This window comes from Hippoglossus hippoglossus, chromosome 16 (assembly GCF_009819705.1).
Source record: "Hippoglossus hippoglossus isolate fHipHip1 chromosome 16, fHipHip1.pri, whole genome shotgun sequence".
Taxonomy (NCBI): domain Eukaryota; kingdom Metazoa; phylum Chordata; class Actinopteri; order Pleuronectiformes; family Pleuronectidae; genus Hippoglossus; species Hippoglossus hippoglossus.
In genome coordinates this window covers 6,875,383-6,899,644 of record NC_047166.1, presented here as the reverse complement: position 1 = coordinate 6,899,644, position 24,262 = coordinate 6,875,383, and the positions used below count along the sequence as shown (strand labels likewise).

At 40.0% G+C, this 24,262-nt stretch overlaps 5 protein-coding genes across 9 annotated transcripts in view; 4 read left to right on the top strand and 1 right to left on the bottom strand.

The window, feature by feature from the left end:
- Window positions 1-24,262, bottom strand: part of LOC117777400 (hemicentin-1-like) — a 1,765,934-nt gene that overhangs the window by 68,119 nt on the left and 1,673,553 nt on the right. The gene's annotated exons all lie outside the window — the stretch shown is intronic.
- csf3r (colony stimulating factor 3 receptor (granulocyte)) lies at window positions 139-10,306 on the top strand. 2 transcript variants are annotated; one of them, XM_034612181.1, is made up of 17 exons: window positions 139-285; window positions 2,567-2,645; window positions 3,433-3,507; window positions 3,655-3,951; window positions 4,446-4,578; window positions 4,694-4,860; window positions 5,500-5,669; window positions 5,824-5,974; window positions 6,270-6,352; window positions 6,478-6,685; window positions 6,783-6,971; window positions 7,196-7,297; window positions 7,614-7,760; window positions 8,054-8,194; window positions 8,284-8,380; window positions 8,468-8,546; window positions 9,101-10,306. In XM_034612181.1, exons 3-17 carry the CDS (start codon window positions 3,444-3,446, stop codon window positions 9,581-9,583), a joined length of 2,511 nt encoding a protein of 836 aa, XP_034468072.1. In that variant the 5' UTR covers window positions 139-285; window positions 2,567-2,645; window positions 3,433-3,443; the 3' UTR covers window positions 9,584-10,306. The 2 variants fall into 2 exon arrangements, with proteins under 2 accessions (XP_034468072.1, XP_034468073.1); XM_034612182.1 differs by lacking the exon at window positions 9,101-10,306 and adding an exon at window positions 8,861-9,093.
- On the top strand, window positions 10,783-13,475 carry mrps15 (mitochondrial ribosomal protein S15). 2 transcript variants are annotated; one of them, XM_034612243.1, is made up of 8 exons: window positions 10,783-11,039; window positions 11,662-11,730; window positions 11,818-11,893; window positions 12,027-12,075; window positions 12,201-12,315; window positions 12,349-12,461; window positions 12,835-13,026; window positions 13,142-13,475. In XM_034612243.1, the coding sequence occupies exons 1-8, from the start codon at window positions 10,910-10,912 to the stop codon at window positions 13,247-13,249; spliced, it is 852 nt and encodes a 283-aa protein (XP_034468134.1). In that variant the 5' UTR covers window positions 10,783-10,909; the 3' UTR covers window positions 13,250-13,475. The 2 variants fall into 2 exon arrangements, with proteins under 2 accessions (XP_034468134.1, XP_034468135.1); XM_034612244.1 differs by having other exon boundaries at window positions 10,785-11,039; window positions 12,201-12,285; window positions 12,403-12,461.
- Window positions 15,403-16,417, top strand: LOC117777467 (cornifelin-like). The gene is made up of 3 exons (XM_034612265.1): window positions 15,403-15,579; window positions 15,716-15,852; window positions 16,079-16,417. Exons 1-3 carry the CDS (start codon window positions 15,468-15,470, stop codon window positions 16,181-16,183), a joined length of 354 nt encoding a protein of 117 aa, XP_034468156.1. The 5' UTR covers window positions 15,403-15,467; the 3' UTR covers window positions 16,184-16,417.
- On the top strand, window positions 16,841-22,473 carry oscp1b (organic solute carrier partner 1b). 3 transcript variants are annotated; one of them, XM_034612214.1, is made up of 11 exons: window positions 16,841-17,074; window positions 18,588-18,742; window positions 19,054-19,221; window positions 19,500-19,580; window positions 19,699-19,802; window positions 20,202-20,330; window positions 20,906-20,975; window positions 21,218-21,360; window positions 21,479-21,542; window positions 21,999-22,127; window positions 22,163-22,473. In XM_034612214.1, the coding sequence occupies exons 1-10, from the start codon at window positions 16,963-16,965 to the stop codon at window positions 22,116-22,118; spliced, it is 1,146 nt and encodes a 381-aa protein (XP_034468105.1). In that variant the 5' UTR covers window positions 16,841-16,962; the 3' UTR covers window positions 22,119-22,127; window positions 22,163-22,473. The 3 variants fall into 3 exon arrangements, with proteins under 3 accessions (XP_034468105.1, XP_034468104.1, XP_034468106.1); XM_034612213.1 differs by having other exon boundaries at window positions 16,842-17,074; window positions 21,999-22,473; XM_034612215.1 differs by having other exon boundaries at window positions 16,932-17,074; window positions 21,221-21,360; window positions 21,999-22,473.

The window sequence follows — 24,262 nt, the reverse complement described above, 5'->3', positions numbered from 1 at the left end:
GAAAATAGTGAAGTTTCACAAATTCAAAACAAGGATGTTGATGCTGCTGCTGCTTGGCTAACACACACCACACAAACCACACACACACACACACACACACACACACACACACACACACACACACACACACACACACACACACACACACACACACACACACACACACACACACACACACACACACGTCCTCCAATCTGTGTTGTTTTGAGCCACACTCTTTCATCTGCTGCTTTCAGGGCTGATGAGAGCTCCTTGTCTTTCTGGGTCTGCTGCAGCTGCTGTGTGGTGAGTGGCAACCCTCTGCATCTCCTTTATTTTCACCTCAAGTGATTTTTCTGCTACCTTCATTTTGATACTTGAGCCAGATTGAAAAGGAAAACTTTGCAAAACTTGGAATGACGCAGGTTCATCATGGATACTTGTGACCTAATCCATTTGAAAGACTTACTAATATTTAAAACACTTGTTTAATGGACATTTTGGCTGTTCGCTTTATTTGTGTATTTAACATTTTGTACATATTTTGTATTTGTACATTTTGGAAACACAAAAGCTACAGAGGAGCTTCAAATAATGAAGATTCAAGATTGAATTATCTGATAAGATAATCCTTTTAAAACAGCATATTTGAAATGTAATGAAAAAAGTGCCAAATTTAACCTTAAATCTAAGCTTTAAACAAATTGATTTGACTTCCCTAGAAAACAGTGATTTGCTTTATTTTTGCAAATTAGGTTTTTCCTGAACATTCTTCTAAATAGCGACAGTGTAACTATGGAAGGAATATCAACTTGTTCAAGAATGAAAACATATTTATGCTCTGTTCATCTATTTGAAAAGAGGATGTGAAACAGATTCCTTTGGTCTTATTTAGACGTTTGGAGTTTTACAACTGCTGACACAAAAGGTCACTGTGTCTGATGTCAGATGGAGAAACTGTTCTCTGACTAACAAATTTCTGTGGTCGCAAACAAATGTAAAGAATTCTTTGACACCTTTTCAAAATCCGTATCTAAAGCCATAGGGCTTTACGTGAGAAATAACACAGAAAAGGGGAAATGGTGGCAGGTTTGTCATTGTTCTGTGTCGAGGATATTGCCAAATCCTGACGGTGGGCGTTTTGAAACCTGCAACGGGAAAGGAAACGGTGGCTACAGCAAATCTTTACATATGGTCACATGACTCAGAGAGACACCAAAGTTAATCTATATAACATGTTGGCACCAGAGCAGGATTTGGCAAATACACTGAAAATGGTCCCTCTTCGTTTATACAGTCTTTATTTCCACTCTGCCTTTATTTCCTCTTCTCCCAATTTGCCTTTTGTCAGAGCCACAGGCAATTACCCATTAGAAATAAGCAGAAACCCTGTAAAAAGGGAAGCAGGAGAAAAATGGAGGCCTTTATGTGTGCTGCTGATAAGAAACAGGCAGAAATCCCATTTCCCTCACATCGCTAAATGCAAACTTATGGTTTCATTAGTGACAGCAGCGAAGAGTCTGAGTGAAGTCACAAATTAATAAAGTAATACCTCCCAGTCTTGTTGTTGAGGTTGTTTACAATTTCATTCAGACATTTAAAAAAAAAATCTGCTCAAAGAAATAAGTTGAATTTAACCATGAAAAGTGAATGTTCTTTTTTTTTAAGTAGATGTTGACGACATGTTTCAGCCTCAGGACTATAACGGCCTTTAGGATCTGCAGTTTCTCATCAGACAACGAGACCGAGACTACAGGAAGTTTCTCAACGATTTGGTCTCTGACTGGCTCTGTGTTCCCATGTGTAGAGAGAACATGTCATTGTGGTCAACTGACACATCAGCACACAGCTTTTCCTCCTGCTACCTTCTTCAAACCCACAATGACTTAACACCACCAGTGAAAAGCAGTGTTTTGCTACGATGTTACTCACATCTAGGCACTAGCAAAAGTTTATTTTTTTTAATTTTTTGTTTTATGGATCATTGAATCTATCAACTGATCTTACAAAAACAAGTTTACATGTGGGTCAAAGCTAAAGCTTGAATATAAATCAAACCACTGTAAACTACTGAAGTGGTGCTGTTGTAGGTGTTGACTGTGAACAGCAGGGGGTGTAGTTTCACCATCTCTTGGACAGAAATTCTCAGGTCAGGGGGCTGCTAGGAATTCCATTAGTTGGGAATAATATCCCTTTGTATTCATATAGGAATAGGAATGGATTCATTATATTTTATTTTATTTTAGCAAAACCAGTTTCTTTTAGTGAATTGGAAACCAGTTCCCACACAAGCTTTATATTTACTATTATTCCACAAATAATAGTAAATATAATTGTGGGGCCAGTAAAATCACAAATAATAGCTTAACAAAATAGAATTTGAAGTCGTGTGTGATTGATGTGGGTTTCATCATTTTATTGCAAAATCTCTATAAGTCACTAATGTGTAGGGTCATTTCAACACATGATGTGATGTGACACTTTGAAACAAAACGTACCTTTTCTCATTTATTTTGGTGTCCGGACAAAATGCTCTGGCTTTTCAGACTAAAAACTGTTTTGTTCTTTCCTCCTTCACCACACACAGAGACGCAGTCGAGCTGTGGCATGTCCGCAGTCCGGCATCCGGAGCTCAGCCCATTCTTAACTTGTGTGCTTGTGTAATGGTGAGTATTTCCCCAAAACAATCTGAATTCATCTCCACCTCCCTCACACCTGTTGTTGTGATACGAAGGTTCCCAACTGATTCTGCGATTTAAGAAGCAGGTTGTTGACTTAATATCAGAAACACAATATGCCAGAGAATTGCTTCCATCTGCTTGGCTCACAAGCTCCCATCCTCTACTCATTATACATGATCAATCAGCTATGGAGCGCACGCCCAGTAAGGCTAGTTACCTTCCAACAACCGGCAATTACAATGTTCCTGTCTGCTCGGAGGAGTTCCATCCCTCTAATAGAAGAGTATAGGAGGGAAGATTCAGTCAGTGTGAACAGCATACTTATTTATTGCCTGCAGAGAATTTAGATTTACATTTGTTACGGCGGGGAAAGCTCTAAATGTCACATCCTTTGTGTAATGATGCTACATAAATGTGATCCCAGGCTGTTTTTCTATTATTCATGAGTGTGTCATGTATCTTTCTGTGTTTGGGTTTGTTGTGACTCTGTTCTGCAAACAGCTCTGCAGATTGTTTCCACTGTTTCAGGAGGCAGCCAGTGCTTTCTCTATGCATCTGTTTATTTATATTGAAATATGATGCATAATGGAGATCACATATTTGTTCACATCAGCCGTCCTTACCAAACACTTGGAACAGCACATTGAAGCGACAGACGTTATTACTCTCAGTTCCTCCTTCACACGACACAGCTTGTTGCTTTAAAAAGGCCAATTCAGACATATTGTTTTGTAATTTAGGACTAATGCACTTCATCTTGGCTCTTTAACAGGTTTTATCATCATGATATCCGCATGGGTGTCAGTGATTGTAATGCTGGTGGTGCTAGTGAATGAAGTGAAGAATGGTGAGTGTCTCGGAATCAAATAACTAATCTAAATGGAAATATCTAAATCGCAGTTACGATGAAAACTGTTTCTACACCTGCTCTTTCTCTGCTGATGTTCTTTTTTATAATAGCAAGAAATAAAAGAGTTGATTTTCTCACTTTCAGAGGACGTCAGACGGCCGTGTGCCCACATCCAGACACCCAGCTCAGTGGTGGCCCTGGGGTCACCAGTCACAGCCACCTGCGTCATCAGCGACAACTGCCTTCAGGCCATTGGACAAGCTGTTCGTGTAGAGTGGCGCCTCGGCGGTCGCCTACTTCCCAGCAGCCCCACGGCCAATCAGAGCGACAGGGTTTCTGAGGTTGTGATACCGAGCTTCAATCACACCAGGGCCTTCCTCACCTGCTGCGTGCAGACCTCTCCCTCTCAGGTCGTAGGAGGAGTGGAGATCAGAGCTGGATGTGAGCGGGACTCAAAGTTCTTTTACGTTCGTTCATCTCAGGATCAGTTGAGCCAGTCCACTAGGGACCAAAACAAAAACAGAGATTTGGGAACGATTTTAGGTTTTTTGGTTTGAAGATTCAATTGTTGAATTAAGCTCAACATATCAAATTAAAGAAAATTTCAATTTCAATCCTGAATTGATTGAATCAACTTTAAGAGAAACCTGGAACTTTTTCATCAACCAAATGTCTCAGAGATTTAAATAAAACAAAAAGAAGCACCATATTTAAATAAGGACCAGTTACTTACAATGCAACTGCTTTTATTTGACACTCTATACCCAGATATGTGTTATGGAAAAATAAAAAAATTATAACCCAAAAAAGGGGATTTTTAAGTACATTTTTAGGGCAGGTCAAGTTAATCAAAAGCAAAATGTAGGTTTATAAACTGAACAAATACTGCTCCATTGAATTAAAACTTGACTTTACTTTGTTTTTCCATGTGAAAGATCCACCAGAAGCACCACAGAACCTCAGCTGTCAGACTAACCTCACCACCCCGGAAACCCTGACCTGCAGCTGGGCCGCTGGGCAGCAGAACACCCACCTCCCCACCCAGTACACCCTCCACACCGAGATCCGGTAAGATTCAGGAAAACACTGAAACCGTTAAGTAGCATCACAAGTGTCATTTACAAAAATAATGTGTGCGAGGCTGCACAGTGACATCTCCCACATTATGATTTCCTCATTTCAGGGATTCAAACGAGAACTTTATCTACAAGCCCCCGACAGATGTCCACCACTTCACCATCCCTCGCTCCGGCTTCGTCCTGTACTCTGATATTAAAATATATGTGAAGGCGTCAAATGAACTTGGAGAGGCAACTTCAGAGCCCGTCGTAATAGAGCCCATCAGTGCAGGTGAGAGTTATATGAGCGAGTGGTAACCTCCATTAGACAGTCACTTACTGGCCATTATCCGCTGTTTAATGAGAGGGATATACGGCCCTGAACAATCCTTCCTTCTACTCCTCCATTTTTCTCTCTTCTTAATCTAATCAAGCCCCAGTTTGTGCATTTAATCTAGTGCCATTACACCGAAGGTACTTTCAGAATCCAAATCCAAAATGTGGATGAAATAATATTCCATCTGTTCCACATTCAACAGACCTTTGACCTGTTTCCCAGGTTGCACACACGTACATCTACATCCCAGCAAGTAGCCAGAAATTACTCCTTGCTAGTTTGTTGTGACACAAGGAAAATATAAACCTGGGTTTCTGTTTGGATACGTGAAATAATACAATATAAGATAAAAGAAAATAATGCATGTTGATTTTGTTTACCTTTGTTTTCAGGTCATGCAATCAGATTAGACTTCGATAGATAGATAGATAGGTCGATAGGTCGATAGATAGATAGATAGATAGATAGATAGATAGATAGATAGATAGATAGATAGATAGATAGAAAGATAGATGGTCAGTGTCCGTATTTTTCAGAGGGCAGCAGCTTATATATTAGCGTAATGTGTCTGCTTTGATGACTCTTTTATTTCAGCTAAGTTTGACCCACCAAGGATTCTGAAGGCGGAAGCTGTGCCTAAACGACCCGGTTGCCTGAGGCTGAGCTGGAGCTTATCAAAGCACCAGGTCTGGCTGCTTGACATCAACCTGAACCTGGAAGTCCAACTCAAGACTGCTGAGAGCCATCAATGGAGTGGACCACCGGTGAGTGCCAATCAATCAGGTGTCAATATTAACTGAAAGCGTAGATGATCACCTATGGTTGCAGGTGGTTGTGTACATAACAATGAGTGTGTGTGTGTGTGTGTGTGTCTGGAGTCGTATTTGTAAGGCTTGTGTGCTCTTGGACATTTGTCAGATCCTGGTGAGCCGGGTTAAACAAACCAGACCTTTGGACCAGTGCCGCCTGCTCCATGGGACTCAGTACTGTGCCCGGATTCGAGTCAGACACCAGCAGAGCCCCTGGAGCGAGTGGAGCAGCAGCCAGTGCGGAGTCACCTTGGAGACGGGTGGGGGCTATGATCAATTCAGTGTGACACAATCAGTCACTCCAACATTTCCCAATCTATCGCCTTTTCTTCCATTTTCTGCTCTTTTCAATATATGCTAATGTCATGTTCTACATCTCCCATTGCTTTGCTCTGTAGCCCAGGACTGAATTGATCTATTGAGTCTTGCCACACACTCTGGCAGTGAATCCATAGACCTGTCTCGTAGAGAAAAGTTTTACTTTCTAAAGGGTGAGAGGAGGAAACGCAGGCTTTTGACGAGCTGCGGAGCTGACAGCCGTCTCTCTCTTTTCAGCTCCCACTGGACGCCTCGACTGGTGGATGAAGCTATCAGGGGATCCCATGCACAAACAACTCAACATACACTTGTTTTGGAAGGTGCACACATCACACACATTGCCTGACACCTGTCACACACTGATGGTATTTTCTGTTATAGCTCCGCCTGAGTGTGTGAAGCCTGCCTTTGAAATGTCTCCTTACTATTTTTTTTTCTGCTGCAGCCATCAAAACAATTCCGCGCTAACAGCCAAAATGTGTCATACATCGTCTCGGTGCAAAAAGCGCCAGGTGAAAAGGGAAAGTTGTGCGCTACGATGGGGAGCTACTGTACTTTCCAGCTTCCTGGAAGAGCAAAGAGAGTGTATCTGAGCACTGTAAACGCAGTCGGGAAATCCCCCCCCACTGAGGTTCGCATTTACAAACATAAAGGTAACAACTAGCATATTTAAATGCGCTGCTTTGGAAAATGACTCATGTTTGATATAGTTTCCCCATAATGTGCGTAACATATTTCCTGTGCCATTAGCTCTTACAGTGATATCAGACATCTCAGCCGTTCCTCAGGATGACAGAGCCTTTCTGGTCCAGTGGAAAAACACGGATATCTCCAGTCTCATTGGTTATGTGGTTGAATGGAGACCTCTGCTAACAACAGACCTCTCCCTCACCCAGTTTGAAATGGCAGACAGAAACCAGTCCAGCCTCATTATAACAGGTATGTTTTATAGTATTTGTGTTGCACCTTTTAAAATCCATGTGCATCTTATTTTATTCAACCTTTATTTGGTTTTACTGCTCCGCTGCTCTTCCTGTTACGAGAATTCAAACAATCACTCTTATGCAAGATGCTTTTTTTCCCCTTGGGCCCGACCCGCCTGTACACACTGTTCGGAGCTTACGGGCCCTGATCCACTCTAACCTCCTCGCTCTCATCAATAGGAAGCTTTGAGCCCTACAAGCCCTATGGGATCTCTGTGTATCCGCGGTTTAAGGATGGGATAGGCCTTCCTCAGACTGTTAATGCCTACTCAAGACAAAAGGGTAAGTCACCGCAGACGCCGGGGGAATCACACCAAGAGCAGGCAGAGGTGTGAGAGTCAGACTGCCTGAACTTTGAAGAAGTGAGAATAGAGGTTGCCATATTAGTTTAAAGAAAAAATATATTGTGCAATCGATCAGAAGCATCTGAAATGTGATGGAGTAACGCCCCCTTGTGGATAGATGTGAACAATGACTTTTGCTGGGCTTAGGGTTTTAAATCAGAAAATAATCATCTGTAATTGAAGCTTTGAGCTCATATAGCAGCTGAAACTGTGATAATCACTCATGATGAATACATTTCTTTTTTTTTTTAAAGCTCCGTCCATGGTTCCAAAAATACAAATTAAAAAGATGTGGCACTCGCATATTGAGCTCACCTGGGATGAGATACCATTAGAGCAAAGAAATGGGATCATCCAGAGCTACAAAATTTTCTACTGGGACCAGAAGGGTCCCATTAATGGTTGGTGAAATAAATCATTTCTATAATCTTTTTTTATGTAGAAAATGCTTCTTCTTAAAACGTTACAGTTTAAGAATTTTGAATTTATTTAATTAACTTTTATCTACTTATTTACTTTAATTTAAATTTATATTTAATGTGATTAAATAAATATGATTTGATAGTTTTTTGTTGTTTTAGCCTCTTGTGAAGCGCTATCTAACTTTGTTAAGAAGAGATATAGAAATGAAAATTATCATTATTATTATTAATGTCATTATTCATATTAAACCAATGCCTGACATGTCTTTCAGTTGTGAATGCTGACCCGCAGGAGAGAAGGGTGATCCTGAAAAACCTCAAAGCTGTGACTGTGTATGAAGCGTTCATGATGGTGAGCACGGCCGGTCGGAGCCTGAACGGGTCGAGGATTCACTTCGAAATCGAACCCTTTGGTTGGTATAATTATTTGTTAGGTAGAAACACAGCTTGTTTGTTTCTACATCAGATATTTAATTCAGAGTATGCTTTTCTCTCAACTCAGATGCTGTGACCATTGTGATGATTTTAATTGCGTCTGGTGTTGGACTCTCACTTCTGATCATTTTCTCGGTCCTGACTTGTTTCTCCAACCACAAAAGGTGAGCTCATTGTCACACTGTGTTAAGCTGTGATGCTGTAACATGGTTTATTCTCACTGCGTGTATTTTCTGTTCCTCTGTTTCCAGGCTGAAGGGGCAACTTTGGCCAATTGTTCCTGATCCTGCTAATAGCAGCATTAAGAGATGGACATCAGAGACATCACAGGTAAATAAACCACACACAATGAAAAGGCTTTTATGCAATAAGCCCCTAATTTGGTTAAAGCTGCACTACTCACTAAATGTATATGAACAGTGAATCACATTGTTCTGTGTTAGGTGAAAGGTGTTGCTATACTGAGAAGTATAATTCTGCAGTCAGAGTCAATACTCATCTATTTTCAGCAAAAGAAGGCTCCTATAGATTTTGTCAATCTCATCTGTCAATCATGAAGTGTCACCCAGTTTTTTTTTTGTGCATCAAATAACATAAAAACACACTTTCAATTCACTTATAATTCACTTTTTAGTTTGGCCCAGGTCCTATTCACTAACATGGAAGAGGTGGGGTTTATGACCTATACTGCAGCCAGCCACCAGGTGGCGATCAAGAGGATTTGGCTTCACTTTTGGGTAGCTGTTATGGCTTCCATCTTTATATACAGTGTTTGTTTTAGAGCTTATTCAACTGCCCCCAGGTGGTCAAAAAAGCAATGTAATGTAATGACATGTAATATATGAGATGTGAGACACTCATGACCAACTTATTTCCATCGGCAGTATATTCATCCTGCCAGGGACAGGGACGAGCCCAATCCAGTTTACCTGTCCCACCTCAGTTTCCTTGACCTCCCAATGAAACTAAACAAACAAGAGGATGATCATTGGCTGAGCAGCACAGAGGACACCAGTGACCTGGGAGAGTCCATTTGTGGTTCACCCTTCATCCCTGGATACACGGGTTCGAACAGCGACTCTGTTCCCTATGCCACTGTGATGTTCTCTGATCCGTGCAGCAGCGCTAAGCCCAAAGAGTCAAACGTCTACCTGCGCTCTGAGTCCACGCAGCCGCTCCTGGAGACCGAGGAGTCCTTCAGTCCTGAATACTACCAGAATATGGCGACTGATGGGACGCCAAGGGAGCAGTGTTTCTTCGGTCCAGGGCATGATTGTGTCGTCGAAGAAGGGGTGGACCCAGTTATCATTTGGGACGACTTTCCTTTTCTGCGAGCATTAGCTATGAATGATACTCAAAATGACTAAAAGTTATTTTTGACTGATAATAAGAATAACTGCTTTGCCAGATAGCCGTGTTTTTGTAATCAGTAGATTGTGTTAGACTGATCCATAGTAGCATACAGCTGTGAATAAATGTTATGGAATGCTGAAAATTAAACTGATTATGAAGCCAATGTTTTAGCTGTACAACAATATCACCTCTTTTAGGAAATCTGTTTTTTACCCAAAAATGTTATTACATTGTTGAGATGACATTGTTGTGGTTATATAACATGAAATTGTTCATAAAAGAAGAAGAAATGTAATTTTATGCTGACTGTTATACCTGAACATGTTTACCCACAGTGCTACCAGAAAAGCAGTTCCCTGTAGCAAATGGATGGAAATTAAAATGGAAGTGGAGCTGCGTGTAAAAACATGGTGAAGTAAAGTCAAATGTTCACTCAACAAAGCAGCCTGAGGTGATTTCAGGAAAAGAGAAACACTTTCTAGGAAATTGATTTGAGACCAAATTAATGTCACTCAGGTTTTTTTTCATTTTCTTTTCCTTTTCATTGAAACATGTCGGAAGTTCTCAAATCAACTCAAATATGATCCTTAGGGTAAACTCTGATGTTAGTGGTGCAACTATTATTTACTCATATTTCAGTGTAACCTCAAATGCTCTATACCTCAATTTACTTGTGAAAGTTGGAGGAAAATGATTTTATACTGTGTAAATGGATTAAAATTCATTGATGGAAAGAAGCTGAGAGTTTTTCTTTGATTAAAAGGTCACAAGATTAAAATATTGTCCATTTATACCACTGAGCTTTTTTTTATCCAACATTGTTGCTGTTTTATCTCCTACATTGTCATTTCATAGGCTAATTAATGTAAATATGACAGTTTTGTATTGTAAATGTATGTGCACGTGTAACAGCCTGTTATCAGCTATAAATCAATAAATTCTCACAGATATTTTTAGACTGATTTGTATCAAAGACACATCTCAACCTGAAACCAATCAACCAAAAGCCTCTAAAACCTTTTAAATAGAGTACATACAAATAAATAGTTGTTTATCAAACTCTCTATAATGCTAAAATAAATTAAGGTGGAATTAAAAGGCTGCGAATCTAGGTTTCCTGTTGTTTTTGTCACATAAACCAAAAGTAACCTGTTTATTGGGTCAATCGATGTGTTCTGTGATCGATAGCCCAGCCTCGATCAAACATGCTCCGCTCCGCACTCGGCTAGTTTAGCCTGGTCAAAATGGCGCTTCTCGTGTAGGGGTCGAGAACCACTAGCTGTGATATTTTCATCACTTCCAGACATTAGTCGTGTCCCTCCTCACCTCTGCGTGGAGCCATGTTCACTAACGTAGCTCTGCGGACCGTCCTGAAATCCACCGCCGGTGTTTTACGGGATTTTGGCTGCGCCGTGAAACCGTGGACCTGCAGCTCGGCTCTAACCGCAGCACCGGGAGGAGTCAGCGCCGGTGAGTCCGACCGAGACACGAGAAAACAGGCAGGAGCGGACCGGAGCTTACCGGAGCTAACAGTTAAAGGATCAAAGTCAGCTAACAGTTAGCGAACAGTTAAAGGATCAAAGTTAGCGAACAGTTAAAGGATCAAAGTCAGCTAACAGTTAGCTAACCGACCTGTTTACTGCCTCTCGGTCATCATTTAGCCTGGACACCACCAGTACCCAAACATCAACACTAGGGGGCGCTGTGCTACATTCAGCCACATGACTGATTCTGGAAGTTATATCACTCCTCTTGAAATATGTAAACACAAGATGAATTGCATTTGCATCTGTGGTCCTCGTCCCATTAGTTGCCTTTTTATTTATCTTTCTTTTATAGGCTTTTATATACCTATGGAACACAATCATTTCAAATAGTTTAATGAGATGGCAGCATTACAGATCCACCACTATGTCTAACATGTAGAATATAGTGAGCCGACATTTTGGCTTTCTTTACTGTATTGTTTGAAAAGGATCAGGCTTGTCATCAGACCATGTTACTTTATAGAATTGTTCTTTATTGATCATCCTTTTGTTGCATTTCTATCATTCTGTCCTCTCACTACACATTATCTATTCTCTCTCTTCAGTTGCAGGAAGCTTTGCTCTTCCTCCACCAGTTAGACATTATGCCCGGGGTGCAAAGACAAAGAAGACAGGTATATGATGAGGCTGCATTGTCACCCAACCATGTTTTATCATTTTTGAAATGTTCCTTTTTCAACCAAATATGTTGTGTGTTCCAGTTCCTCAGAGCCAGCTCAGCGATCTTCCTCCAACGATGCTGAGGATGGACTATGCAGCCGTACCTCTCGTTCAAACGTACATATAAACTGTTCCTCACATAAAATGAGAAAAATTCAAATGTAGCTTTAAGCTTCATTACAAATCTGTGTTCATGTATTTATACAATAATCTGCTACTTATCTAACACCAGTGTGTTTCCTGTTAACAGGACTGATGATGTGGTCAAACGACTTCTTTCACTGGAGTTAGCATGTCATGTAAGTTCTTAAACCTCAGCAGAGTGATTTGCATATCTTTTTCTCTGCTAAAGATTGATTTTCTTGAAATTCACACTGACTTGCTGCAGAGTCATTAACAGGTAGTTAAATACTCATGTCCTCAGAGTGACAAGCTACAACTGAAGAAGGAACAGCTGATTGCAAAGGTTCAGAGGGATGAGAGCGACCGCAGCTCAGTGGAAGTTAAGGGTGAGTTACTTTGCTTCAGTGTTGCACAAAGTGTTTTCAGTGAAATGCAGAGATACTGTGTAACCTTTGTTAACTCTATTTTGACCAAATCCTCTTTTTTACTGTCTGTTCCTTCAGTGGCTATTTTGACAGCAAGAATCCGAAACTACCAGGAGCATTTGCAAAAACACCACAAGGTGAGTGAAGGAGAATCAGTTTGGCCTGTGTTCAGGTTAACGTCACATGTTTTTGCACCATGAGAAAAGTTCACTTATGAATACATACCCACATTTCCTCTCTGTCTTCCTCTGGTGTCAAGTGTGTGTGAAGCACAGGATATCCTGTGTACTCCCCCACGTGAAATAAAAAAATGCGTAGCACGGTTATGTTTGGAAATTTCCACATTACATTACACATCGAACACCTTGTTTGTAACTGGTATAGATGGGGAATAGAGGTTGTGTAACTTTTGTTATATTTGTAATTAAAATGTCCTAATTCCCTCCTATGTGGGCCTGTTTGAATCACATTTGAAAGATCCTCATTCTTTTGGGAATTTTTTCACTCCAGGACAAAGCTAACAAGCGGCGGATGCTAATGGCCATTGACACAAGGAAAAAGATGTTGAAATGCCTTCGACTGGTTCGCTATGATGCCTTTGAGAAAGTGTGTGAGCAGCTGGGAATCACTTACACCTTCCCCCCAGAGTATTATAGACGAGTCACCCGTCGCTGGCTGGCAAAGAAGGCCCTGTGCATTAAGGTAGCAGATAAATGACCCCATTATTCTTCTTAAATCTATATTTACTATAGATGTAACTGATTAACACGTTGAAGGTGTCGGACCTCCCCTCACTCATCTGTGTCTGTCTTCACAGGTCTTTAAAGAGGTGCAGAAGCGGAAAGAAGAGGAGAGACTGAAGACGAAGCAAAGTTTAGCCTCCACTGCAGCAGAGGCAGCCAAGACAAATGCCACAACCCACTAAAAGATGTCATACTATACATAGTTTATCATACTATAAATGAGTGAATGGCAAACTATTAAATCTTGACACACATCTTTACTTTTACACCTTAAGTTAAGGTATTTTGACATCTGGATTAATGGCTTCCTTTTCCATGTTATCAAAATAAAATATAATGTGCTTATGTTTTCGAGTTGATATCTGATTTCTGAAAATGTCCAAATAAATGGGATAAAGTGACTGAAAATGTATTTGTGTTTATTACTACATTGTTAGGAATGAATTATTCAAAAGGTGTCTGAACATATATGTGAAGCAGTGATTGAGCTCACTACAAGTATGTATTTTCTGAAGTAGCTGAGTCAACCAAGTAAGTAGGAACAATTTGGTTTGGTGACACAAAGTGTCCATAGCGTCATTCTTTTCAACCATAAGATGCAGCTTTGATGTTTTTTCAACTGGCTCATGTTGCTCTACCGGCCATGACGTCAATACTGGTAATTTTTCATCTGTTAACAAAAGTCCTGTTATCGATAGCAATACTAGTGTTGAACTTTGCTGAATGAACTCAATTGGCACTAAACTTCAGTTTCAGGAATATTTGGTCCCTTTTCTTGCAGAGCATCTCATATTACAGTACAATGAAGGTTTTTTTGTTTTGTCTGTGCCGTATGGATATGAACAATGTGACGAATTAACCACAAATTCCTGCAATAACTAAGACTGAGATCTGAGAGGGCTACTAATTTAAATGTTTTGTTGGACAGAGAATGTCAAAGGTGTTCATGGATTCATCGAGGATGTATAAGTGAGGTTGTTGCATTATTGCAATGTTTGTCTTTTATTTTGTCTGAATACTAAAATGATCTTACTTTATTATGATCCAGTGAAACGTCCCACCAAGTTACGGTGTCCGAAATGAACCTTATAGTCATTATTTCAGGTCCAACAGGCTGAATGACTTCCAGAGTTCTCACCATCACTATTTTTTTAACTGCACTGGATGTATAGCTTCCATTATACTGGGAATTTTCCAGTAATATTTCGAGTAATCAAATATTACATCTTCTAGTCTACGCTAAATATAGTTTTGTGCTGGTTTGATACTTGAGAAAATCAATTTTGTCTTTAACAAACTGCAGTGGTGACACATGTTGATTCAACCTGCATCTTAAGTGACAAAGGATGTGATGCATTTGCGGTTGTTCTGTGGAAGTTTGTTGTGAGATATTCTCACATCTGCATGAGTTTCTGATCTGTACTGATTGCATGATCTCCATCCAGCCTCTTATAATAGAGTGATCTGTAGCTGTTGATATTATACCCACTATCTGATACCGCAAAGAAAAACAGCAACTCTTTTATGGGCTAATGTTTGCCAGAAAATCACCACAGATCTTTGACATCCTCAGACACAGCATGTTCTTGGCGAAACAACATTTCACAGCTCAGGCTCGTCACGGTTTCCTGTGCGGTGGGCAGTTTGTCAGTTCGATCAGGAGGAGCTCACAACACTGACAGACTCTTTTGGTAAGTGTCACCTCTTTTTCCACTCGCAGTAGATTCACTTGTCATTTAGTTTAAATGATATTCATCCATGCTCAATAACTATATTTCTTAAAGGTTCACTTGTATTTTTAAAAGTTGTGAATTTATGTTAAGTTCCTAATGTCTGCATTTGTACGGGATATTTGGTCCCTTGTATGGTTTTAACTCCAATACAATGACCTACTTCTGACCTATCTGACTTAAGAAAAAGAAAAATCTAGTCTATGACATGTTTTTATATTGAGAATTTTCTAATAAAAAAAAATTTCTGAGCAACATCAGCAAATAAGAAGCTTTACTGTTGCACACTGATTGTGTGGAGAAGATTTGTTTCTGGAAGTACAGGGAAGTTTTTCTCATGAAGATGTAGAAAAGGCAATCATTCATTAACACTCTCAAAGCTCATAAACTGGTCTCTGGTGAGACATGAGTCTGAATAACATGTGAAATCAGTTTTTATTCTAGAATACTTTCACTAACCTCTCTGAATGTCCAACTCTGGAAATTCATAGTATCACACATAGGTTGGCCTGCATATGACCAAATGTAAAGTAATGCGGAAGCTGGAAAGACTGTTCAGGCTCATCTCTTCTGCAGCTCTTCTACCTTCCTCTATTCCAATACTAACAGCCTAATATGTTCTTCACTAGGCAGCTGAATCAAAATCTACCTGCAGATCCAATAAACCAAAATGTCAAACCCAGTGGTCACCAGTCAACCAGGTGCAGGCGGCTACGGGACAAATGTCCAGACAGGAGAGTGGAGCACGGGCCTTTGCTCCTTCTGCAGTGACTTTCTTGTCTGTGAGTACAAATCCAAGATGACCCGTTTTGACATCGTGTATTTTCTTTACATACACCAAAGACACAGATGGCATCACTTCTGAGACACAGAAACTTTTCCTCTTACATAGTCATTGTATATATTTCTATTGTGCAGGTGCTCTTGGCTGCGTGTGTCCACTTGCACTGAGCTGCTACACCGCGGATAAGTATGGAGAAAACTGCTGCTTGGGTTGTGTGCCAGGAGGATTAACAGCCATGAGGACTCATATGAGACTGACCTATGGTATTCAGGTATGTCACTCATTAAAAAACAACGTAACCCTGTTTGGCAGTTATGTCTTTGGTTTTGTACAGAAGAAGTAATTTCAGTAAAGACAGGCTCTTGTGAAAGACAGAAATTTCATGAACTCAGGAAATGTTGGGTGTTCTTTGAGATTGACAAACCTGAATTGCAGCATGTTTTGTAATACGGAGTTGACATTCTATGTTTTGATTTTTCCTTTCTTTTGAACCATAGGGAACCGTATGCAACGATGCCTTGATGTCTTTTTTCTGTGGACTTTGCGAGGTGTGCAGGATGGCGCGAGAAATCCGCATCAGGAATGGAGATGTCTCACAGTAACAAGACACAGAGCATTCTGGGCTGCTCGACAGTATTTCCTATTTGTTAGTGATGCCCTGCCGCTGTGGAAGCAATGTGTTTACTTCTGTAGCTTTTATGCAAATAGGAAAATGCAGAGCAATTAATGAAATATGCAATATTTTTACCTTTAGCTTTATACTGTGTGTCTGTGTAACACTGTGACTATTTTACTACTATTTGGCACCATTGTAAATAAATTACATTGTTCACTCATTTTGTTTCATGTATTTTTTTAATGTGGGAATTACATAACAAGTTCCGATGTGCCATTACTCTAACAAAAACATCCTTTATTAATATGTTTTTTATTAACAAACCGGTGATTCCCAAACCTTTCGACTTATGACTCCACCTCCAGATTTTTGTTTTATTGTATTGTATTGTAGATATTATATTGTATTACATTGTATTAAATTGTATTATATTATATATATTATTTTATATTGTATTGTAGATATTATATTACATTACATTACATTATACTACTTTGTATCGTATTGTATCATATTATATCATTTTATATATATTATATTATATTATATTATATTATATTATATTATAAACTGACAGTAACTTTCACATCCGTCTGACTCCTCCCTCTTTGTTTACGTCATTACGCACAACGCTCTGATTGGCTGTTGGCTTCGTGGCCTGGCAACCAGAGGAGTCTTTAATAAACAGATCCCGGCAGCAGATGCTAGTCGAGCTAGCAGCGTCTTTAGCCCCTTCTGTTTTCTGGAGACATCCAACCGTCCACCATGTCTTCAAGGACTCTGCCGCTGCTCTTCATCAACCTCGGCGGGGAGATGCTGTACATCCTGGACCAGCGGCTCCGAGCCCAGAACATCCCCGCGGACAAAGCTAAGAAAGGTAGCTAGCTTTAGCAGCTAACCAGCTAACAACACAAGTGTCACCACCCCGCAACGTTAAAATGCGACAACTGCACGTTCAGTCCAGACGTGTGTTGTCAAATATACACATAAAGACAATTAATCAGTCCAGTGGTTGTCTTAGCTAAATCCACATGTTTTCATTAAATCATAACTCACACAGACATCAGGTTATTTTGAATGAGACAACAGCACCTGAACAAATCTGTAATTATAATTCCCAGTTGTCCATTGTTAGTAGATGGGGGGAAATTATATGCTTACGTTTTATGGCACTAAATATAAAGTGTTCTCAGAAAAAAGGCAATGAATAGTATTGAATTACTAATTCTTATCACTGATAGTTTTATGAGTGTTGAGGTCTTGCTGCAGATACATTTGGATCAGAATCTGAACATCTTAAGTGCCTAAAACGTTTGCACACAACTGTATATTCACTTTAGGAATAGGATCATATAAGTCATATCACTGTATGATGAGAATTTTAGCATACAACCACAATATATGATGTCCTCTGATTGTTTTCAGGATATTGTTGAATTTATCTATCTCCTTTTTTAATTCATAAAGTTTCCACAATAGTTGGCTGGATAGAGGATGACAGAAGGAGAGGTATTTTCACAGAGCTTCAGTACAGTCATGCACTCAGTAGCTTTTCTCTCTGCTTTGGCCTAGACTGAAACAGCCGGCTCCATACACAATGGGACTCGATAGATGAACAACATGAGACCTTGCACTCAAAGATTGGCTCTTAAATGATTTTTCTGCTTATCTGTACACACAGATGCAGCCTTTAGTGGTCGGGGTGCTAACATGCTCAAGATCTGGCCACAAATATGTTTGGCTTTGAATAGTCAGAGGGACTTTTTTAAGAAGCAGTGATCAATATCTGTAAATTCTACGTATCTTATTAAGATTACACGCAACCACACTGGCCCATATGTTGCACGTCACAAACCGTGCTCTACCTGTCACAAGAACATGCAAATTCCACTTGTTCTTTTAGATATATCAAGAAGCTTTGGGTCACCATACATTCTCTGCCCTAAGAGCAGACCCTTTTTTAAATTTTAGTTTAACTTTGGCTTCCTTATGGATAAGTAGCACAACAGATATCATATCCCAGCCTTGCTGCAACAACTTAGTGTGTTTGCTCACTCTGGAGCAGATCAGATGGAGCAGATCTTTCTGTCAGTTGCAACAGTAATTGACAGCAAGGCATCGCAACACATGAAAAAACATCTGAGTGGAGTCCAAACATCACCAAGCGGTGGGCCTGCTAACAAGTAGGATACATGCTTATGGCTTTCCACGCGGCTGCTTTGTTCGGGCCTTTGGGATTAGGCTTTGGATGAAGTGGTTTCGGCCAACGTACAGTGTAGTATAGAAAGCTCATTTGCTTGCCGCTGAGCCTTTCCAGTGTGGAGAGAACATGTGTCTAACCTCAGTTAACCCTTGTGGACTTTTTCTGTTTGTGCTGTTTGCCTCACCAGTTATGAATGACATCATCACCACCATGTTCAACAAAAAGTTCCTGGAGGAGCTTTTCAAGCCGCAGGAGCTTTACTCCAAGAAGGCCCTGCGGACTGTGTTCGACAGGCTGGCCCACGCATCCATCATGAGACTCAATCAAGCCAGCATGGACAAGGTAGTGGATGGTTATTAGCCGCCAGTTATATACTATTTAGTGTTTTTCTTAACCCATCAGTCCACATATCAATCATGTTCTGCCATCAACAGCACAGTGTTCCCAGTTTGTGTTACAGCGTCTGTATACACACTAGAGCTGCATTTTAAAATCAATGAAGCTTTGGATCTACGTGGCATAAGTCTACACATCAGTCAGAGCGAATACGCTGTATGTGGCGCCCCCTGTTGTTCATTATACACCAGCAGTCTCAGTTTATGGATTTACGAATACATAGGAGAATTACCTCATGCTTGTTTTCCTCTTTACAGCTCTATGACTTGATGACCATGGCCTTCAAGTACCAGGTGCTGCTATGTCCCAGACCGAAGGACATCCTCTTAGTGTCCTTCAACCACATGGATGCCATCAAGGACTTTGTGAAAGACACTCCCAGCATCCTCAGCCAAGTGGATGAGACTTATCAACAGCTCATAGAGGTACAACACATGTGAATTCACTGTCTTTAGTGGTAGCAACATTACACATTACGCACATTTCAGCACTTCCTGAAGTGTGCTGCAAGTGAACTAGGTCAAATGATGAAAGATATAGAATGCAGAAAGCAGAAAGGCTCCAAATACAAACTATACATAACTATACAAAGAGGAACAAGAGGAGAGGGAAACCTGACTACGAGTTTGTGTCCAGCTCTAAAGTACTCCTCTTTTCACCACCTCACATGTTTCCAATTCTTTTGTTTATTTTTACTTTTTAGATGTATACGCCCATGTGTAGCGGGGAATTCCAGCTGATTAGACAAACTCTTTTAATCTTCTTCCAAGACATGCATATAAGGGTAAGTCCATCATTTGAATCAAGTGGAGGGTATTTCTCAGTTAATATTCTTTTTTTGGGTTTGTGTTTTATTAAAATTTTCTCACAAGCCTTTTGCTGTGTGTCCTGTTCTATTCCAGGTGTCCATTTTCCTAAAGGACAAAGTACAGAACTCTAATGGCCGCTTTGTACTTCCCATCAGTGGCCCTGTGCCTCATGGAACACAAGTCCCAGGCTTGATAAGGTACCACTGTAAACAGCACTTATCCCCCACCACCAAACAATCTGGACTCTACAGGATGATAGAGATAGTGAGATTAAACATGTGGCTTCAAGTAGAAGACACATTACTGTTTGCTGTTTTGTCTTTTCTGATTGTACCCAGACTGTGTACTCTCATGTTAAGTAGGCCCGTCTGCAGCTAATTGCATTACACAGGTTTTATCGAACAAGCATTTACATTCTAATTTTAGATGTAGTGCACGTTTACCTTGTAAAGAGTTACTCAAGTATTGTATGTCAGTGAAACTTATAGGATATAGACAAAGTAAGCACACACGTGTTCATTAGAGCATCCTGGCTTCGACACTGTAAAAGTATTTAAAGCAACATATTTTAATGTTTGTGTTTCTGGTATTTCCAGGATGTTTAGCTGCACGGGAGAAGAAGTGAACAGGCTGAAGTTCACTAATGGAGGAAACTACACCGCTGCTACTCGGGAAGGATCTTTTGAGATATTTGGAGACAGGGTCACCAAACTAGGCACAAACATGTAAGACTTTATGCAGTGAGAGTTGGTTATTTAATGGTTATCATCCAGGCAATGGGTCTCCAGTAATCCATCATGCTTTTTCATTTTTAAAGAGTGGATTTTCTGCGTATTATACCTGTATCGATGACAGAAAAAAGATAACAGGAAATGAGCGGAGAAACAGATGTGGAACAACATGCAATCAAACAGGGATGTTACCTGTCACGGCCGTCACTTTAACCCTTTGATCTATCTATAAAGTGTCTGGGAGTCCTCAGCATTTAAATTGTGTTGTTTTACATTCGATATTTTCAGATGACATCCAGGAAGGTGCAGCGTAGGGAAGTTAACATCACTCTGTAGAACTGCTTAAGTCTTTTGGACGAGTGACTGTGTATAAGATTAAATCAGTCAGCCTATTAGCACTTGACGTAGCTTCTAATTTATACAATGATAATCTAGATACAGTACTAATACAGTATATGGATGACACAATGAAAAATTACCATATAAATTACATTTGTTCTACTTTTGCAGGTTATATTTGAAACTGCTGACACGCATGTTGACTCTGTGTGTCTCATCTGTTCTTTTAGGTACAGTGTCAGCCGTCCAGTGGAAACCCACATGTCAGGAACATCTAAAAATTCTGCTCAGAACACTAAGGTGAAACTGGTTTACTGAAAACAAGCACCATAAAGCTTTTTCAATACATAAGTTACATTTTAAAGTTTGATTCCATAATGTTTTAAAGCTGTACATTGCCAACATAACATGCACATGAACAGGAATTTGTTGAAGTGACCCGGATCTACTCTACTTCCTATTGCACCATCAACAAGAGCAGGATCTGGTTAACAACAGGTTAAATATAAATATACTGAAGTAAACAATCCACTGTGTTTCAACAGGTCAATGCTGCTCCCAACCCTCTGGCCAAGGAGGAGCTGAATCTGTTGGCCAAATTAATGGGAAGGTTAGAAGATCCGAATCCAGGAAACACAGACAGCGGTTTCCGAGTCAACCTCTTTGCCACCGATGAGGAAGAAGAGTGAGTCCTTTCATTTGTGTGTGTTGTTTGACACATGATCAAATTCAATAATTCTCCTTGTGTAAGAATATATTTGACTTATTTTAATTCCTGACATTGTGAATCTCCTTTATAACAGAGAGGCGTTAATATCAAGACCAGATGAGCTTTCATATGGCGTCATTAAAATCCAAGCAACAAAGGTAAAGCTTACTTATGTAACAAACTTTTTATTTCATCAGAAAATAATTGTATGTCCAGTAATAGTGGATGAAAATGAAAAATGTTATTGCACATTTAGTGACAAAAGGTCTGAACATACATCTGTCATCCAAGGACAAGTGCTCAACCCACAACAGTCTTTTTGGCCCAGACTGTTGACAGTGTCCCTGTCCCCATCTCTGTCCTCTTTGTAGCCATGACAGTTTTTTCAGGTCACAGCTGTCAGGACATATTGCGGAACTGCTCATATTATTGAATCCATCACAACCCCCATCATCCAACTCCATGGCCAAATGTTGCTCATCACATTGCTGGACTTAGAGTCAATTATCAGATACGTGAGGGTTTGCTAGTCTCACAGGATTTACTGTAATGAGGTATAAGTGCCTGTGATGTCCACTCCAACCTTGTGATTGGTGGATAACCTTTTCTTTCAGGACCTACAGGCCAATGCTGAGCTGGCCAAGATCATGGGAGAGTTCACGGTGTCGGGAGATCAGTCTCCCAGCGCCAGCAGCAAAGGAGATGACCTTCTGGCCATGATGGACGGTCTGTGACACGTCACCTCGACTGAAATGCCCAGGGGATGGAGAATAATGCATCGCTGGCTGTCTGCTCTTCTGTAGACCAGTCTACTGTCCGAACCTGCAACAACCTGCAGCCAGAAAAACCTTCTTGTTTGGGTGGTTTTAAAATGCAGCTCTGAGGTGTGTCAACCTACTGTCTATGATCCACAGCTGATTTGCATAGATAACCTAGCAGAGCATTCAATATAGTGCATACCTCCACCAAGGGCCCTATCTCGCAATCTTAAGAAAGGGATTAAAAACTCCACCCTCTGTCCGGATCCAAGCTAAAACATTTAAGCGGCTGAAAAAAAAACCACTCCCTCATAAAAACTGATTTAGATCCTGGATTTGTAGATCCACATTGCACACATTTGTAGTGTGTCCCCTAAATATGCATTTTTTTTCATTAAGACCCATGAATTATTTCCTGGGAAGTCTTTGAAAATCAGAAAAAAACGCCCTATCTTGCAATGCTAAAGAAAGTGATACCTGGATCCGCCCTTTGTCCAGATCCTCAACAAAATTAAATTGGTTCTTTCTTGGCCCTTTGTTGAATATGTATATGGGGAATAACAAAACTTTGTTTGTCTAATGTGACGGTGTCACATTTTTTTTTAAATCTGGCTCAGACTGCGCTGCTGTACGCAAAATATTCCAGTAATTTGACATACGGTCATGTATTAGATGATTTTCAGGTTTATAGTCCATAAATCTGTTTTTTATTACAGTGTAAAGAGGAAGTTTGTTTACTTCTGCTGTATTCTCATGATTAAATGATGATGGGGGGGGGGGGGAGAGGAAACCCAAGTGCTCTTTCTATCATGATTGGAATTCCCTCAAAACTTTATTTTGATAAGAAATATATTTATGTAACATCATCCTGTCCTACCTTAAAATGGTAAGAGAAGCAACTTGTAAGACATGTTCCACCACCCTGTGATGTCTCTGAATGTTCAGAAATGGCCCAGAAATTGGGAAATTGGCTCATTGATGGGTACTTGATTATAATAGAGAAAAATGCAATATAAAGAACGGTGTAATATGTAAATATGTTAATTGCATACTTTATTTATTTCAATGTATAATTTTCTGTGTATAGGAGTGCATATTGCTGCAATTGTCAAATTGTTGAATGTGCAAGGCCGAATTTTTAATAAATTGTTGGATAAATTTGTTATCGGACTGGTATTGATACAACACATCGTTAAAAATAGAACAAACCCTGTAACAGCTTGTTGTAGTTGATGAGCTCTAACAGTTGGGGGAGCTGTCAAACCTGTCTAAAAATGAACGTGTTGTTACTGACTAACACGCTTTCACAACAGTCACAGAATCTTTCTTAATATGGTCATAGATGTGCTCAAGTTTTAAAGGTTTATTTATTTTATCTCTAATCCACCTTTGAAAGTGTTGGACTCTGACATGTGAATAAACAAATGTGTGATTGATTATATTTATTTATACTGTAAACACATGCTCTCCCACCAAACCAGATCGTTATAAGCCATCTGCTTGAATACCATCCACAATTAGACTCCTGTGATTCTCCCACATTCTACAATGGGAATTGCTATAGCAACAGATATCTGTATGCACGATCATGTGTGTGCAGTCTGCCTGCATGTGCGAATCAAAGTGAGAGCGACAGTCTGCACTCCACGAGTCAACCACACACACATTCAGACAAGGTGCATACCTTGCAGGTAAAACATGCTGAGACACTTCTCTGAAATGATCTGGGGGTGGAGGATTATGATGAGGTCTTCCCAATAATTTTGGCAAAGGAGAGAAAAGAAACACTACAGCATGTGCCTCGAGGATACTCCCTCCAAGCAAAACAAACAGAAACCAGAGCTTGTCATCCTGCAAGACAGTGCGCTGAGGTCACCTGAGCTCACAAGGAAAATAACCTTTCCCGTAAAGATTTGCAAAGTGCCTATGTATTTGTCAACCTTGATTATTCTATCTTAATGACATAGTGAAAACAACTACAGAATGTGATTTCTAAGATAACAGTCTACTATTTTTTCCTTTTTAAAGTTTGAAAAGTGCAACAAACTTTGCTCCAATGGGCCAAAATTGATATTTCAAAAATATAAGAAGACAAACATAAAGTCATTAAAGTTCAGTCA

Coding starts and splice junctions, on each gene's coding strand:
- csf3r (XM_034612181.1), top strand. CDS start 3,444: ATGATATCCGCATGGGTGTCAGTGATTGTAATGCTGGTGGTGCTAGTG. Junction 4,579..4,693: donor ACCCTCCACACCGAGATCCG/GTAAGATTCAGG, acceptor TCCTCATTTCAG/GGATTCAAACGAGAACTTTA. Junction 8,195..8,283: donor CTTCGAAATCGAACCCTTTG/GTTGGTATAATT, acceptor CTCTCAACTCAG/ATGCTGTGACCATTGTGATG.
- mrps15 (XM_034612243.1), top strand. CDS start 10,910: ATGTTCACTAACGTAGCTCTGCGGACCGTCCTGAAATCCACCGCCGGT. Junction 11,894..12,026: donor GCCGTACCTCTCGTTCAAAC/GTACATATAAAC, acceptor TCCTGTTAACAG/GACTGATGATGTGGTCAAAC. Junction 12,076..12,200: donor CACTGGAGTTAGCATGTCAT/GTAAGTTCTTAA, acceptor TCATGTCCTCAG/AGTGACAAGCTACAACTGAA.
- LOC117777467 (XM_034612265.1), top strand. CDS start 15,468: ATGTCAAACCCAGTGGTCACCAGTCAACCAGGTGCAGGCGGCTACGGG. Junction 15,580..15,715: donor CTGCAGTGACTTTCTTGTCT/GTGAGTACAAAT, acceptor TCTATTGTGCAG/GTGCTCTTGGCTGCGTGTGT. Junction 15,853..16,078: donor GACTGACCTATGGTATTCAG/GTATGTCACTCA, acceptor TTTGAACCATAG/GGAACCGTATGCAACGATGC.
- oscp1b (XM_034612214.1), top strand. CDS start 16,963: ATGTCTTCAAGGACTCTGCCGCTGCTCTTCATCAACCTCGGCGGGGAG. Junction 19,222..19,499: donor CTTATCAACAGCTCATAGAG/GTACAACACATG, acceptor TTTACTTTTTAG/ATGTATACGCCCATGTGTAG. Junction 20,331..20,905: donor ACCAAACTAGGCACAAACAT/GTAAGACTTTAT, acceptor CTGTTCTTTTAG/GTACAGTGTCAGCCGTCCAG.